This window comes from Telmatherina bonti (assembly GCF_933228915.1).
Source record: "Telmatherina bonti genome assembly, chromosome: 5".
Classification (NCBI taxonomy): Eukaryota; Metazoa; Chordata; class Actinopteri; order Atheriniformes; family Telmatherinidae; genus Telmatherina; species Telmatherina bonti.
Window position 1 is genome coordinate 19,755,707 of NC_136623.1, and position 16,598 is coordinate 19,772,304.

General features: G+C 38.3%; 1 protein-coding gene across 1 annotated transcript; it reads left to right on the forward strand.

Moving 5' to 3' along the window:
* The first annotated feature begins 7,293 nt into the window (after positions 1–7,293).
* Positions 7,294–16,549, forward strand: khdc4 (KH domain containing 4, pre-mRNA splicing factor). Its single transcript, XM_079241299.1, has 14 exons — positions 7,294–7,425; positions 7,834–8,017; positions 8,699–8,827; positions 8,922–9,001; positions 9,089–9,141; positions 9,224–9,402; positions 9,907–10,118; positions 10,249–10,309; positions 11,315–11,375; positions 11,642–11,946; positions 13,958–14,101; positions 14,574–14,683; positions 14,819–14,907; positions 15,742–16,549. Exons 1-14 carry the CDS (start codon positions 7,397–7,399, stop codon positions 15,966–15,968), a joined length of 1,863 nt encoding a protein of 620 aa, XP_079097425.1. The 5' UTR covers positions 7,294–7,396; the 3' UTR covers positions 15,969–16,549.
* The last annotated feature ends 49 nt before the right edge of the window (positions 16,550–16,598 follow it).

The window sequence follows — 16,598 nt, forward strand, 5'->3', positions numbered from 1 at the left end:
TGTATAAAAATAAAAAATACTTGCAAAGGAAAAATAAATTACAGAAAACAAATAGCTTGAAACGGTCAATGTTTGTGAGTGTAACATAAGAAATAAATTGAAGCATTTACATGCAGGAAAACTAAATGTAAACCAGCACAAACTGGTCAGGACAAAAATATCAACTGAATGAAATGGCAGCAAACAAATCTCAGCTTTACGAGGGAAAAACTGAGCATCTCTGACCAGGCTCCTTTCTTGCTCTCATCCACAAGAGCTTCTTCATTTCTGATGGCTGTAGTGGGAGATGTCACTTACTGGCCTATAAAACCACTGATGTTTAAGAGTCTATGATGGTCACTGAGAGTCGGTGACCACTGTCCACAGTTTCACTTGAGGCTTAATGGGATCGATGTTGGTAACTGAAACGTCTTAAAAATTCAAGCTGCCATTAAAATCAGAGGAACTACATGAAAGCACTAACTCTTATTTGTTTTTCATCTTTAGTTAAATGCCTTATTAATTTTTCCTGTAGGTTACTGTATTGAAAAAATAATTGCAACCAATTTATTCCATTTTTCAAATATGACAAAGCTAGTTTAGCTAGTAAATGTAATTACTTCATATCTGTGTTTTTGCCAGTCTCACAAAATAAACCAGCGATGCAGACAGCCTCTACGAGTGGCAATTCCATATTTTGATGGTGTTTTTCTTACTCCCCGCAAATCACACAGAAGGACCATTGAGCTCTACTAACTGTGGTTAACTGTGTTTTGACTAGAAATTCAATAACCTGCGGAGTATATATTCCCCAGGTACAGGATAATTTAAGTGATTTCCCCTTAAAATGTAAAACGAGACTTTAATTATGTTAACTTTGGGCTTGTGTATATTTATTTTGCAGATTAGGTGCATACATGCTCTGAAAGATCATTAACTGTAGAAGTGAAATCGTTGGGGCTGCATGAGAAACTGGGAAGTGGCGACAGGTTGAAGGGACCCATACCAAAGGCATTTGTCAAAAGAGCTTGTGCGTTTCTCTGCAGTGTGATGCCATAATTCCTGTAGTCCATGCTGCATACCATGTGTTTCCATTTACTTGACTTGGTTACCTCTGAGCATAATGTTCCCAGTGCAGTTATTACCCACAGCCATGTGCAGGCACACCACAGGGGGCGCTTCTGTTGTGAAGTTAATGCAATATCCATCCACCTTTCACAGACAGCTGAGACTCACACAGCACATTCGTCCATTTAAGTGGAATTCCTTGCAGACAAAGAGCCAGCTACTTCTGAAATCCCGTGCCTTCATATGAAGCTTTGTGATTTTTGGACCCCTGGGTCATACCAAAATGACAGCAATAGAGAGTGTATCTTATGTAAAGATTAAACCGATCCAAAAACTACACTTAGCAGTAATGTGAATATTAAAGCACAGACAGAGTGTGATGTTCAATTTACCGAGTCTGTGGAGAGGTTTTGGATGTCTATGTATTCTACAAGGCCATATATCAGATGATTAAGTCCTCCCTCAGGTCTACAAGGATGACTGAGTGTTTGATAAACTTCAGATACATGGTGTTTGGTCACCCCAACAGAATGAATGGAAAATATAATCTCCGTGGGCAGAATGGACAACCTATAAACTTTGTTATTTTTGGCTTAAAGTTGCCCACAGCAGCTGACCTGCTCCAATAATAACCTTTGTCCTCACTTCTAACAGAAGCTTTTGATTTCATCCTGAGATTACAGGCAGCAGCTTCCTCTCAAGACCACAGAGAAACGCAAGGACAAATATTTTCTTTAGTGAGCGTGGCTATGTTCTACCTGAGGATTTCATAACTCCAACACATGTCAGTTTCCTGGAACCACCGACCGTCTTTCCATCCCGGCCCCCTCTCACCCCGCCCACCAGGCTCTCCTCCTGACCAGTGTTTGGGGCTGCTGCAGGTGCCCCTCCCCTGGGCAGCTTGCTCAGGAAAGCACCCCACTGCGTAGACGAGACGAGGCCACAGCCCAGGCCAAAGTCATGCTGTGAGGTGTATAAGAGGCTCCCATTCTCCCTAGACATACACAAAAAAAAGATTCCCCTCACACTCTGCATTCCCTCCTCTAAAATTCAATATCCCCATCTGTTTTCCTTCTCTCAATCACTTCTTGTCCCCTTCTTGCCTGTACTTTTATTCCTCTGCATGGTCTCACCTCAAGATTTAGATTCATAACAAAAAGCCTTATATTCATAAGAATATCCAGGACCGGCACAGACTTTTTATGATTTCATTAGAATAACTGGAATCAAACACTTTTAAGTTTCTGATGCCGCATGAATGATACGTACACCCACAGAATAGAAAAAGTCTGCTTGTAATTACTGGTTTGACAGCAAACAATGAAACCCAGGTATTCACAGTGTGTCTTTGTTCAACCCCTGGAAAGCTGACCATGAGACGCCCTCCTCCCATAACATCCCTTATTCTCACATGTAAGTGTCAGCCGCCAGGATCAGGCGAGACTTGGGTTTGAGTGCCTCAAAGGCCGGAGGTTACATCAACCAACATACACGATGTGGTTCACACTTGGGCTCTTAATACAGCTCACCCTTCTTACGCCTTCTCCCCCTCCCTGAGGTTCAGCGCTTTTCTGTGCTTTTTTTCCCTCTCACAGAGAGCCTCCTGTAAATAGTCGTCCCTGTCAACCCAGGCGTCAAAGATCTGCTGACCTCTGACACCTCACTCATGTGAACCCCATGCTTTGTTCATACAGGAAGCTTGTAGCTTAAGAGCAACATGAAGTTTTTTGTAAAGATCTCACCTCTCAAGTTAAAGAGTGAGAAAATTAATGCGCAACTCTTTAAGCAAATATTTATTTACAATACATACAAATGGGAGGGAACTGAGGGAAAAACCCATATCAAGGGTTTCAGTAAGGCGTCAGGTCGCTATGTGCCACCAGAAAAGCCTCAATGTGGCTTGGGGTTGATTCCAAAGTCTGCGAAACTCTGGAATAACAGCTTTTCCCCTCATTTAGAGGTTTTGACTCTCACTGCTGTCCCATACATCAAGATCAGATGACTTCCATCACAGCACGATTTACACTAGGTTCACATTTATCAAATCCTTCTTAAAGATCTTTGTGATTTAAGCGAGGGCTTCTGTTAGGACATTAATGCTTCCTTATAGGATAAATTGCAGTGAACATTCCCTGCCAAGGTAAAAGCAGACCCAAATCATGCAAGCAAAATGGATCCCATAGAGCTACCGGATCCTCTTCACTGCTGGAGTGGAAGGGTCAGGTTTTCCCTAAGTCTGTCAAAAATGTGCAATTCAACCTCCTAACGTGGTAAAATTTGTAGCTTTTCTTTGTATTGGGTGATCTGGAACAGTATGTTTTAGGGATGGTGCAATTTTTGCCAGACCAAATAGAAAGCAGAAAGCATTGAAAGTACAAGCGTCATTTCTCACAAATAAATTAATAAATGAATCCATGCTATAATGACAAAAACAATAACAGTAGTCCTTAGTACTGAGTTACATTTCTTACAGTAACTCAGTACTGAGATTTACTGTCTGTGTCTGAGTGGTCAGGGTCCTGCACTTCACCCTATGGCTGCGGTGTCGACCTGGTCTGACCAGATCTGGGTTCCTGCAGTGATCACCTTTTTGGTCATGGGTGGGGTGGATGTTGATGTGACGGACCTCTAGGTTATCGTTTCCATACCTGGTTTATCAGTGCCAAGACATTTGTCTGTTAAAGAGTGTTTAATTTAGAGTGTGGTCAAGAAGTGCAGGATGATGCTCTATTTCCATTTAGTTTGTCTCTGTATGTGTGTGAGAGAGTATGATTAGGTGTGTGCGTGCCTGGATTTGTTTTGTGAGAAACTTGGGTGAGTGATTCCTTGTGTTTTTACGACTCAAAAAACATTTGTTTGTTTTTTTTTCTTTGCATTACCAGTCTTGCAGATGAAGTAATAATTTACATTTAATCTTATTATGTCAATATTACAAATAAAACACAGCTTTCAAGACCCAATCTCATCAGAATACATGAGGCAAAGTACTTAATGTGTTTTTTTTTTTAGAATATGTTAACTGCAGTTTAACAAGAGCAGCACCACATCCCAGCATAGTGTGATGGTAACCTGATTCTTGTTAAGTCTGGTTGTCTTTTCCCAAGTATTTATAAATTTCCCCTACCAGCTTCACATGACATCATAACGTTTTCCAGGAAGGAAAAAATTGAAAGCAATAAGAGATTTAATGAAGAAGAAAATTAACTTTAAACTGGGTTGACCGAACAAGGAGAAAATATCAGTGTGGCTTAAATCTGTGCTCGAGAGGGAACATGGTGGCCTGAAGTGAAGGTCACAGAATTCAAGTGCCACCTGCAGGTGAAACGAAAGAAGAACTGGGGCTGAATATTTACTGGAATGTTCTTATAAACCTTTTAACGCAGTGCATACTTCAGATATAGATTAAATCTGAACATTACTGGTTTTCTTTACAGCTCTTACAGTTTTAATTAAAATGTTTATTTTAAACTTAACATGAATATCAGCCCTTTTTTTTTTTTATTGTGTCCTTTCACAGAAAAATCCAGTAACTAGAAGAGTGAATTCTTCTCAGTTTATTTCAGCTCAGTCTGTATCAGACAGTGTCTGATGTCTGTCATTTTCTAGACTGATTATATTCTGAAAGCTCTTCTTGATTGAAGTAGTGAATATTATTTTTCCATAAACTGTATCACAGTGGACTATACATGTAGAAGACAATAAAAAAAAGTTTGATTTGACACTTTAAACTTTTTGCTGCTGGGTCTTGATGTACCACAAACATGATTCCTTGCACAGAGCAGCTTTCAAATGGCAGCATTGTGTCTACAGAATGTTACACAATATATTTTTCCACTTGTCTGTCTTTGCTTCAACTAAACTTCCAGCTCGGGTGGCTCAGTAACTGACCCACCCCAGTAACCATGTCCCTAGCAGGGAGGACACCTCCTGTCCTGATGGTTTAAAGCTGCAGAACAAGCTCTGCTCACATGGCAGAAAAAAGATATTTTAAAGAAAGAGTCTATTTAAAGGTAGTTTTCTAAGCTGTTTATGGGGTTAAATGATGATCACTTAACCTTACACGGACAATAATTAAACTGCTGGTTAATCAAACATATCAAAGTGTATCTGCAAAGTGTACTAGTACTATAGACAACTGATTAAATGCAAACTTCCTTCAATTCTTAAAATAGAACAGCAACAAATAATAATAATCATAACTTCAACAGATCACATCAGGAAACTAACAATATTTCTAAAAACAAGTCACTTTCTCTGAATGCACACATGGGAAATCTTAATCCTAATCAAACTCAAGAAAGCAAAGTTTTAAAGTCTGCTTTCAACACTCTGCAACACAGAACAAAAGAAATTCAAGCAGGGCTGCTGGTTGTTCAATCTGTTGTCCATGTCACCCCCACACAGTGTTCTCACCTTCCACAGTAAGGTGCACCTCCTTGCTATGTCTCTGAGCCCCTGTGTGGCCAGTAACTGTACACCTGCCAGAGTGACTCTAAGTAACCCAGTACATCAGCACAGCAGGTATGATGCAGGTATGATGTTGATGCCAACATCCAGCCACCTGCGCAGGATGTTGGCCTCATCATGCTTCAGCCTCTGGGTCAAGGTCTGACCATCCTCACCTGCTGATCTGAAAGCTTCTAGCAAAGTTTGGTAAGATCTAGTTTGTACTCATCTTGGAAAGAGTAAATAAAGAAATAATCAATTACATTCATGAAAGTCAGACCTCCATGTGAAAATTTGATGTACTAGCCAATTTAGGATAACTTTACTATATATATATATATATATATATATATATATACACACATATATATATATATATATATATATATATATATATATATATATATATATATATATATATATATATATATATATATAGTAGGAAAATCGGGCTGAGAAAATCAAAATCGAAAAATCAAATATCGGGATCTTTTTGCTTCACAATTTTAAAACAGATTTTTTTTGTTTTGTTCGGTTAAAAATTTTTTCTTTTTTCAAATGAATAAAATTAATTCATTATAAAATTCTTTGTCATTTTTATTGTTTTTATTGATCTTTTTTACTTGTTTTCTTGGGCATTATAGAAGCAGAATGATGGTCTGATTATTGTGTTGTTTTTTTCCTAACAGAAATCAAGAAAAATGACGAGCAAAAAAAGAGTTTTGTACATTTTTTTTAATCTACAAAAATCAGCAATATAGACGAATTGCAAGTGTTGCAATTTAATTCGAATCGGCACCCAAAACATCGGAATTGAATCGGGACACAGGCATATCGTCACAGCCGTAATATATATAAACACACACACACACACACACACACACACACACACACACACACATATAAATATATATATATATAAATAAATATATATATATATATATATATATATAAATATATATATATATATATATATAAATATATATAAATATATATATATATATATATAAATATATATATATATATATATAAATATATATATATATATATATATATAAATATATATATATATATATATATATATAAATATATATATATATATATATATATATATATGAGCTGCAGATTTTGAATAAAATGCTTATATTAAAAATGTCTAGCTTTCAGACATGACATGCAAATTTTACTTCAAGGTTACTTTCAAGGGGTTTTTTTCAGTTAAATCTTACAATGAGTAAATTCGGAAAAAAGAAGAAGGAAAAGAAGAAAGGGCATTTTAGCAAAATGAATCTCAAATCAATGTAGATATTTTTTCCCCTTTTAATTTTTTTTACCTGCAACTTTTTAATTGAATAAGTGAATAAGAAACAAGACAGCTTAAACTTACCTTGCTCATGATGCATGTCTGGCTGCTCAACGTTATGTTCTCTACTGGAAACCTTTATGCTGCCTCTGGAGAAATCCGCCAAGTGTGGCAAGGAGGTGATGACATGCAGGACAGGCGAGGTAGCAGAATCTCGCTTCAACTTTTTCTAGACACGTGTTGGTGTCTGGCGCCACCCTGCAGTTCTCTTGACGAAATGCAATGATCCGCACCCGGAGCAGACATGATGAAAATGACTGGCTGGTGGCAACCGGCGTCGCAAGAATAAAATTTTATTTTATTTTATTTTATTTTATTTTAAACTGAATTATTCGTTAGCTTTTCGATTTCAGCACAATTTGTGGTGACACTAGGTGGCGGTAATGCGCCAGGACGTCCCTTGCCTGCCTTCGCCAAACAAAAAGTAGTAGAAGAAGATCAACCCAGGACCGCCTACTGAAGGAGCTATTCAGAATTTCACGGATTATTGTCACATTTATTTTTACATTGAAAGGAGAATTTTTATTCGACGGAATATTAATGTCATTTTGTGGAACACATAATAGCGGGTAGGTGCAATAACGGACTCTGTGTGTATTTTTTGTGGTTTTTAAGCCGTCGTCCAAATGCATTTAGTTACTCACCTAGCTTGCATGCTAATGTTAGCTCCTTATGTAATCATGGCGATGTGTTGTCGGGTGTATTTTGTTGCGGCTCATGTTAGTTAGCCCGTAGTTACACATACACACACATAAGTATGAGGAATTCCGAACGGAATTTTGTATTTGCCTATTTTGATTATAAATAAGACCATCTGCTCAATAGTTTCTCTCGTTAATTAGTTTCCGGAATGTCAACAATCGCTTTACTATAGCGAGTATTGACAAAGTTCACATTAAACCAGAAGAAAACAAAGAGTTCGTCGGTCCCGTTTCCTTTTATCGGCCATATTTCTCATATTTCTTCTTGCCTCCCAGGCGCCGCAGCAAATGGGACCAACCCGGCCCCGGGTCTGGCTCCAGTGGGATGGCGGAGGCTGAGTCTGCACCGTCCGGTGCGCTGGATGCTGCAGCTGCTGTGGCTGCCAAGATCAACGCTATGTTGGTGGCCAAAGGCAAACTCAAACCCTCACAGATAGGCACCTCGGGACCACCTGAGAAGGTAATGAACCAAAGAATTGCTTGAGTACATGTTAATTTGCTATGGGATAACAGCCTGTCATAAGGGTTAATGCATGATCAACTCTGATATCATAGACACAGATAAGCCAAGACAATGCAATTAACCCCTCTCATTATGTAGGTTTTCGTCTCAAGGCATGATGGACAAAAAACATCTTGAGGTGGTAGGAGTTAAAATTGCAACACAGGATACAAAAGCATTGCATTTTATCAACGATGAGTAGTTTTGGGACCTTTAGATATTTTTCCGTACAGTTTGATCAGCGTGATCACTAACATTTTTCATTTGTGCAGGCAGATCCATAAACAACCCTGCTATACATGCAGGGTTTGAAAAAGTAATTAATTCAATATTATTAGGAATTTTGGTGATTTTGATATTGGGTTTTAAAACTTTGAGTACTGTACAATCATGTTCCATTACAGAAACATGAGCTATGAGGAATCAAAATTATGCTTTGGCAATAAGAAAAATCCACTGATACTTGGTGCTGTCCAAAAGCTATACTCATAATTAACATGACCTTCATATATATTTATATCTGCTACATCTGTTTGTTTTGTTGTTAATGTTATTATGCATATATTTTTGATTAGCAAGTGAAATAAATTCGAAGTAATTTAACAGTTGTCCTTTACATTGTTACTCTCTATCTTGCAGATTATGGGTATTGGGAAATCTTCAGTGCCAGCAAAAGCCAAAGATGATTTGGTGGTTGCTGAAGTTGAGATTAATGATGTCCCAATAACCTGTCGAAATCTCCTGACCCGTGGGCAAACACAGGATGAGGTCAGCGACAACATGATAAAGTATATTTAGCAGGTATGAGCGTTTTACCTGCCTTGTGATGTTTAATGTGTTTTTTCACGTGACTTGTTTTCAGATCAGTAAAGTGAGTGGTGCTGCAGTTTCAACCAGAGGTCGTTATATGACAACGGAGGAGAAGGGCAAAGCACTTCCGGGGTGACCATTCAACCTATTTACTTATTAAGCATAAATCTAATAGTCCTGTATTGCTAACACCACTGTGTGTCTGCTGTTTCCACACAGGGATCGACCTCTGTATTTGCATGTCCAAGGACAGACGAGGGAGCTTGTTGACCGTCAGTAGTCTTATAAACTTATCATTTTGTTGTGAATACATGTTTAGAGTGTGACTGATTGTCTTTCTCCCTTTCTCTGCAGGGGCAGTCAATAGAATTAAGGAGATAATCACCAATGGCGTAGTGAAAGCAGCAACTGCTTCTTCATCCTCTTCATCTTTCTCCCCTAGTGGGGCATCAGTAACAGTTTACCATCAACAGAACCCACCTCCACCATCCTTGCCTCCTGTGACCAACCACAAACCTCACTTTCAGTCAGGGGTAACACTTTTCATCCATTTGAATGAATCAGTTTTACAATTACAAGGCTATTTCAGGAAGTTTAATATTATGTTCAAAGCTCAGACAAACTTGAAATCTGTTGCTGTGAACTGTTTTATGTACAAGCAACTTCATAAGATCAAAAAAGGATAATTGCTTGACAATTTTGGATATTATTGAAATCATAAAAGTTGGAGTTGCTTTAACCTTTGAACAAAAGTTTTGAGCTGTCAATTCTTTGTATTACCAAACAATGCCACCTTAAAGAAAAAGAAGAAAGAATAATCGATGGCCAGTACAACCAGTGCCATATTTGAACATAGTGAATTTCACTTTCTTAATACAGCTGCATTAAGTTTTAAACTGTGTTGACCATAACCAACATCTGGGAATATTGTGCCTAATCTAAAGCAGACAGTTTGTTAGCATAAATGTGTAGAAACATCTCTACTGTGGCCTGTTGTCAATCAGAAGTATTGTCTGAATGTTTTTCTCATTTCACAGATGCATTATGTTCAGGATAAAGTATTTGTGGGTCTGGAGCACGCTATCCCAGGATTTGTAGTCAAAGAACGTGTTGAAGGCCCCGGGTGTTCATACCTGCAGCACATTCAGGCTGAGACTGGGGCCAAAGTCTTCCTCAGAGGAAAGGGATCAGGCTGTTTAGAGCCTGCATCTGGACGAGAGGCCTTTGAACCCATGTACATTTATATTAGGTGAGTCCTGTTCAGTTGTTTAGAAAATTTTAAGGATGTCTTAATCTTTTCAACACCTGTTAATGCTGTTAAGAATCAAGACACCATATTTTCTGATGTGTACATTAATTGCAAGCATTTTTTGCTGCAGCCATCCTAAACCAGAGGGACTAGCAGCAGCAAAAACGTTGTGTGAGAATCTTCTACAGACGGTAAGGAATTTTCTGTGACTAAAATTGTATATTGTTTTGTCTCTGATTTTTTAAAAAAATTTAAATAGTTCAACCGACATTTATTCAGGAGTGTCTGGGTTTACTTAAGTTTCAATCCATTAATGACTGATTTTTCTATTCACTGCTCTGAAAATATAAGTTCAGATGTGCTTCACAAATACATGCCAATGTTACAAATAGTCAAATATTGCACTGCACTCCTAAGGATTTAAGATGATTTCAGCTGGTTAATGCTGTCTACTATAAAAGGCTTGAAAAAATGTCATCAGTCCACATTTTGGACTGATGACATTCATCACTCCAAATGATACATTTGGACTGATGAATGTTCTTAGTCATCAGTCCACTGTCCAGTGGACCACTAAGTGGACACTGTACAGTCCATTAAGAACTGATGTTCTTAGTCCATGTATTAAATATACATGTAGGATAAAATTATTTTGTAATGAATGATTGAATCTGATTTTTTTATCTGATAAAGAGCAGACATGAAATCAGTAGACGTAATGATATTTTAGTTCTCCCACTGGAGAGTGATGATGTTTTCTGTAGTTTGGTGGAAAATGACATATTTATATTAGTTTTAGCTTTGTATTGTTGCACAAATCTAATATAATGCATTCCTGTTCTATTAAAACGGATGCAGAATATCTCTGATGCCAACACTAACTATTGCCATTGCAAACTAAATGTGGCAGACTGAAAGTGCAAAAAGCATTGTGGCTTCTGCAGGCATTCTTCTGCAGAAATCATTTGCATACATCAGTAACAAAACTGTAGATGCTGATGGAAATATTCTTTTTTTTCTGCCCACAGCAATAGGTATTTTGTGTAAATAGCCACCTTGAAAATACAATTTAAAGGGTGAAATTCAGAAGTATAACAAATGATGTCATATTAAAATAAGATTCCTTTCATCAATGCATGATTTATTGTTGTTTTCTTACTGTTGATAAACTTTATGTGCAATGTCTCTTCTTCCAGGTCCATGCAGAGTATTCTCGCTACCTTAATCAAATGAGCACGATGATGCCAACACAGCAAGGTGCAACACATTGTTTTTTTGTTTTTTTTTGTCAAGATTAGTCTGGGCAGAATTTTAACTATATATCAGGATATGACTTGTAAAATATCTAAAAAGAAACTTTAAAATTGATGTAGATGCTATTGCTGTTTAAAATGACCATTTCCTTCTGTGATGCAGTGTTTGCACACTGCAGATTTTTCCCTATACACTGACAGTGTCCTCAGTGCATCATATCAACACTTACAAAGTTCATTTGATATGTTCTGCTCCTCTTCCTTCTCCAGGCTTTGCACAGGCTCCAGTAGTGAATGGGATACCTCCTCAGCCCCCTTATTACCCCCCAGCTGGATACCAGCAAGGATACCCCATGCCTGTACCCCCACCTCAGGCCCAGCCTGTTCCTCCACCATACAACGTACCACCTCCTATACCTCCAGCAGCACCTGCGGGTATTCCTTCTCAGTACCCTCTACGCCCAGCCCTTGCCCCTGTTCCTCCTCCGGCTCCTGCCCCCATTCCTGCCCCTGTTCCTGCTCCTTCTGTGACTCCTGTATCTGCTCCTGCTCTGATTCCAGATGCTCTGTCACAGGTACGATTTACTACACTCTTCATCATCATTTAAGTAATATGCAGAGATTTTACAATGTCTTTGTCTAATACTAGCATAAATTCTTCCCCAGAATGAGCTATACAATTAGGAAAAGGAAATGGTAAAGAATGTCTAAACTTTCAGCAAAAACTTAAGCAAACTTTAGTTACATTACTGGAAAAAACTGACATTGTGATAATTTCTAACTCACTATATATTGTGATATGAACAGATGACTTGAATAGCATCTTATGCTGCACTCTTCTTGTTGACAATTAACCTGCACTATTTTTGCTTCTTTTCCTGAATGTTACAAGTATGCTATTTGTCTGTAATTGAGAGTTATTCTTATTGCTATCTATTATCGCTTATTTTATTGTGCTAGGCGTTTATTTGCCTCCTATATTGCAGGTTCTGTAGATTGACTATCGCACACACATACATTGTGATTACGATGCTTAAACCACATATTGTGCAGCTCGACAGCTAAAACCATTAATGAAAATGCTAATTTCTTCAATTACTGCAAGATTATTATCACTTATTGCATCATGTTTGTGTCTAACAGTATATTTATCAGGATCAAGGTTTTTAAATAAGATGTTAGACCGATCCTGCTCATAGAAATGTATATAAGAGTGTTTTTATGGGGTTGGTGACTGGATGGACTGTTGGGCCTTTTGGGGTTTTTCTGGCTTTCAGGAGGTCTGAGTGCTTCTAATTTTTAGTCTTAATTTAAATGAAAGAAATTAATCATGAAAGAGTTTCTGCTTTGAATTAGGTACTTTGGTTCTGTTTTCTGTCAAGCTGATGCCATACTGCTTCAGTTATGTTGAGGTGTGGACTCTGGGGTGGAGTCATTCCCCCATAAAGCGGGTTGCTACTCATTTTTCAGTGCAGTTTCTATGTAATCTCAGTAGGGATTGGAAAATCAAGTAATAAAATCAAATATTGGGAATTTTTTTTTCAAATAAATAAATAAAAATAATCGATTATAATTTTTTTGTCTTTTTTTTTGTTGTTTTTTTTTCTTTTTTATCTTTTTACTTGTCTTCTTGGGCATTATAGCAGCAGAATGATGGTTTGGCTACTGTGTTGTTTTTTTCTAATTGAAATCAAGAAAAAATCACGAGCAAAAACGTTTTGTATATTTTTTTTTTGTTGTCTTTAATCTACAAAAATCAGCAGTATTGAAGAATTGTCAGAATCGGCACCCAAACAATCGAATCAAATCGGGACAAAAGCATATTGTCACAGCCCTATATCTCAGCCTTTTCTTAAATATGTTCTTCCTTACCAATGGCTTTGTTTCTGCCAGTCTTCTGTGAAGGTCATTTCTGATGAGGCTTCGGTGAACAATAGATCATCTGAAGGTCCAGACATAGATATCTCCCAGGTCCGGGATTTTTTTTCTTATTTAAAACACAGTACTTTCAGATACGTGTTTTTATCTGATGTTATTTTTTCTTTTGTCCTCAGTTTTTATCAAGGTCACGCTGCACAAAGTGCTGAGATATGCCAAGTTTTCTTCTACTTTTCCATGCTTCATCATGTTTGCACTGCAATACTAATTTCTGTCTATCAGTCTTATGACATTTTATAAAGAGAAGATGGAACTACCCACATACATTTGCAAAAGGCTGCTGGTTACAAATTATCCTCAGATACAATTAAAAAAGACTTTTCTGTTATCTGTAATATGTTGATGCCTTAATGCTTAAATGATAAATTTGTCTTAAACACAAAAACATATTTCTCTGGTCTGATAAATGGTCCAATAAAAGGACTGGAAAGAGAATGAGATTGAAAGCAGCTGATATCCAAACAAAATCTTTCCCAGACCCATGGAAAGACTGAAGAACTGGTTTTCAAGACCACTTTGGCACTTAGAAGCAGGGCTTTGTTGAAGCAAAATATAAAGATATAGTTTGTGGTTCAAGATTGTTGTACAGTACTGTAAATGTTGAGGACATATGGAAAGAAATAACCAGCTTGTGCTTTTGTTTTACAGACTACTGCTCCTGTACATTTCCCTCCCTCTACTGCGGTGCCACTTAAAGCTCAGCTTCCTGCCACTCCAGCCAACCCACCACAGAAAAGACGCTTCACCGAGGAGATACCAGACGAGAGGGACAGCGGCCTACTTGGATACCAGGTGATCAAAGAAAAAACATTTACAATCACTTATTCTCTGATTTTATTCATGTTATTCTTCTTTAATTTGCTCCAATTTTGATGTTTTTTGACGTTTTTGCCCGAGAACTGCTTTAGGAAATCATTTCCATCAGCCAATCATGTTTAAGTCTTTCTCAACATGCATTCGAATCACTGTCTGTCATTTTGAGCTCAACCTTTCATCTTTCCTTCCTTTAAATGTTTCATGTACCATGATTAAGATGATATGGCCTGCTGTTTCCTGGTGACGTTCACTTACAGTTTATCACTGAATTTCAGAGGAAGGTATTTTATCATGTGAGCTTCAAGTATCTCGTAATGGATGAGTGCAATCAGACTTGGAAATCTTCCTAATGTTTTTGGGAAAGCTATAATAATTTACATTAGAGTGTCACGGCAGGGCCTAGTCGAGGTTGTCTGCTAATTGCGCCTGTGTGTTTTTCTGCTCATAGCATGGACCCATTCATATGACTAATTTAGGTGCAGGCTTCTCAATGGGTAGCCCAGAGACTTCAGGACCTCCACCATCAAGTTCCTCTGGCCCGGCGATTGAGAGGGACAGGTATACATAGATGATACTGTACTTTCTTTTTTTTTCATTTAATGATGATAAATTGGTATATGAGCCGAAAGTCATGGTTAGTTGACTGTTTTTTCCTTGTTTTTGTGTGTGTGTGTGTGTGTGTGTTTATTCTAGTCGGCAGCTAATGCCTCCGCCACTATCCCTCCCCATGAATGGAGTGAGACCCAAGATGGAAGAGAGGAAGGCTCCACAAGGCCCTGTGGGTAAGGGCGTTATCCTGTGGATTGACAAATCCCGAACAGTTGACGGCAGTGCACTGCGGCCCTTTACGAGAAAGTCCTTGATTTGTGTTCAGCCATAGTGCAACACTGCCAGAGAACAATGTGAATGTGTGAACACTCCCAGAAAACTAGACTCTTTATTTTAGTGATGCAGCTTGGAACAGTTGAAGCAGCGTCTGCGTCACTGAGGCACATTTGACCTAAAAAAAAAAAAAAAATCCTGCAGTATTTCACACACTCAGCCTGAAACCGGCTGCTTCTTACAGGATTCTGCTGGAGTGACTTGAAATCTCCAGATAGTGAGGTGACGCTATGACATGACACTTTTTGTGCCTTTGTCAGTCATCTGACAAGTCCTCCTTATCGTCGACTCGATGACATCATCAGTCTGGACTGTAGTTTTTCTCTTCTTGCTAACAAGAATCTCTCCTGTTTTTGTGTTTTTCTCTTCTTCTGTGTTTTTCTTCTCTTCCATGTGTCTCTGGGGTGATGCTGGATGCTGATTGGGGGTGGGGCACGACTCGACCTGTGACACCGTCCTGCTGCTCGATTGAACGGCCCTCACACTGTCGCTCCCCACCAACCAATGGCTGCTTTCAAATGGTTGCGCCCCCTCCCCCCACTGCACTGTCAATATGAAACTTTGACCTAATTTCATTAACTCTTTGTTTCTCCCAAAATGTGTTTGGAAAAATGAACTTGAACCTGATTTGAAACATGTTGTTGGTGTTGCTTTGTGTTTTTTCTCTCTCTCTCTTCCCTCCATATGCGCTGCCTGTGTGTCTCCTCCGTTTGTTCTTCCTCTGCTTCTTTCAGAGCCGGCAGTGAAAAGACTGAAAACAGGTTTGGTGGCGTACGCTGGCGACTCCTCCGATGAAGAGGAGGACCACCCCACCTCCAGATTCTCAGGGTCAGGTAACCCTGGGACAGTTCTTCACACCTCCGCCACTTCAGGGTGGCCACAGGGCTACCGCTGCCCAGCACCGCCACGTGCCAAATCACAACCACAACAGCAATCTATGCCTTTCTGGATGGCACCTTGAAAAAGAAAAAAATTTTTTGTCTTCAAATCCAGTGTCTCAGTGTTTTCCACGGAGTCTTAATGGATACTGGCCCAAACTGAACCAGTCATTTCCCACCAGTAATTACCCGCCGATCACATGGATCGTTTCTGAGAGCTATTTGTGGGTTTCAGGATTTAGTTGTTGGGTCCAAATGGAAATTTTAATTTTTCCCCACATTATACTTTGGAGATGGAACATTTTCACAACAGATAATTTGATCCTATTTTATGGATGAAAGATGGTCAGAAGATCTGCCTCTAGTTTTATTTGAACTTTAATAATAAAAATAAAAAAATCACACTTGATATGGTGTCAGAATATGGTGTCTGTAAAATTATAAAAAATATCAATGATGTTGTACATGACTCATCAGTTTGTGTGCTTTTGACCAGTTTTTTTTTGCTACCGCTCCTGCAACCTTTTCTTTTCGTTTCAAATCTCTTTGTCTCCATTTTTTCTAATCTGTTTTTTCTTTTTTTGTACAGATCATATTGGAGTTAAATGTAGTAACCAGCTGAAACTGTTTCACGGTTTTCTGAAATAAATTTAATTTATTGGTGTTTTTGAGTATGTTTTATTTCCTTGTGAGATATGTCATATTTTGCTAAT

Excerpts from the sequence above, each read along its gene's own strand:
- khdc4 (XM_079241299.1), top strand. The coding sequence starts at position 7,397 with ATGTCATTTTGTGGAACACATAATAGCGG. Across the intron at positions 9,142-9,223 it reads GACGAGGGAGCTTGTTGACC|GGGCAGTCAATAGAATTAAG; the intron begins GTCAGTAGTCTT and ends CTTTCTCTGCAG. Across the intron at positions 10,119-10,248 it reads CCCATGTACATTTATATTAG|CCATCCTAAACCAGAGGGAC; the intron begins GTGAGTCCTGTT and ends TTTTTGCTGCAG.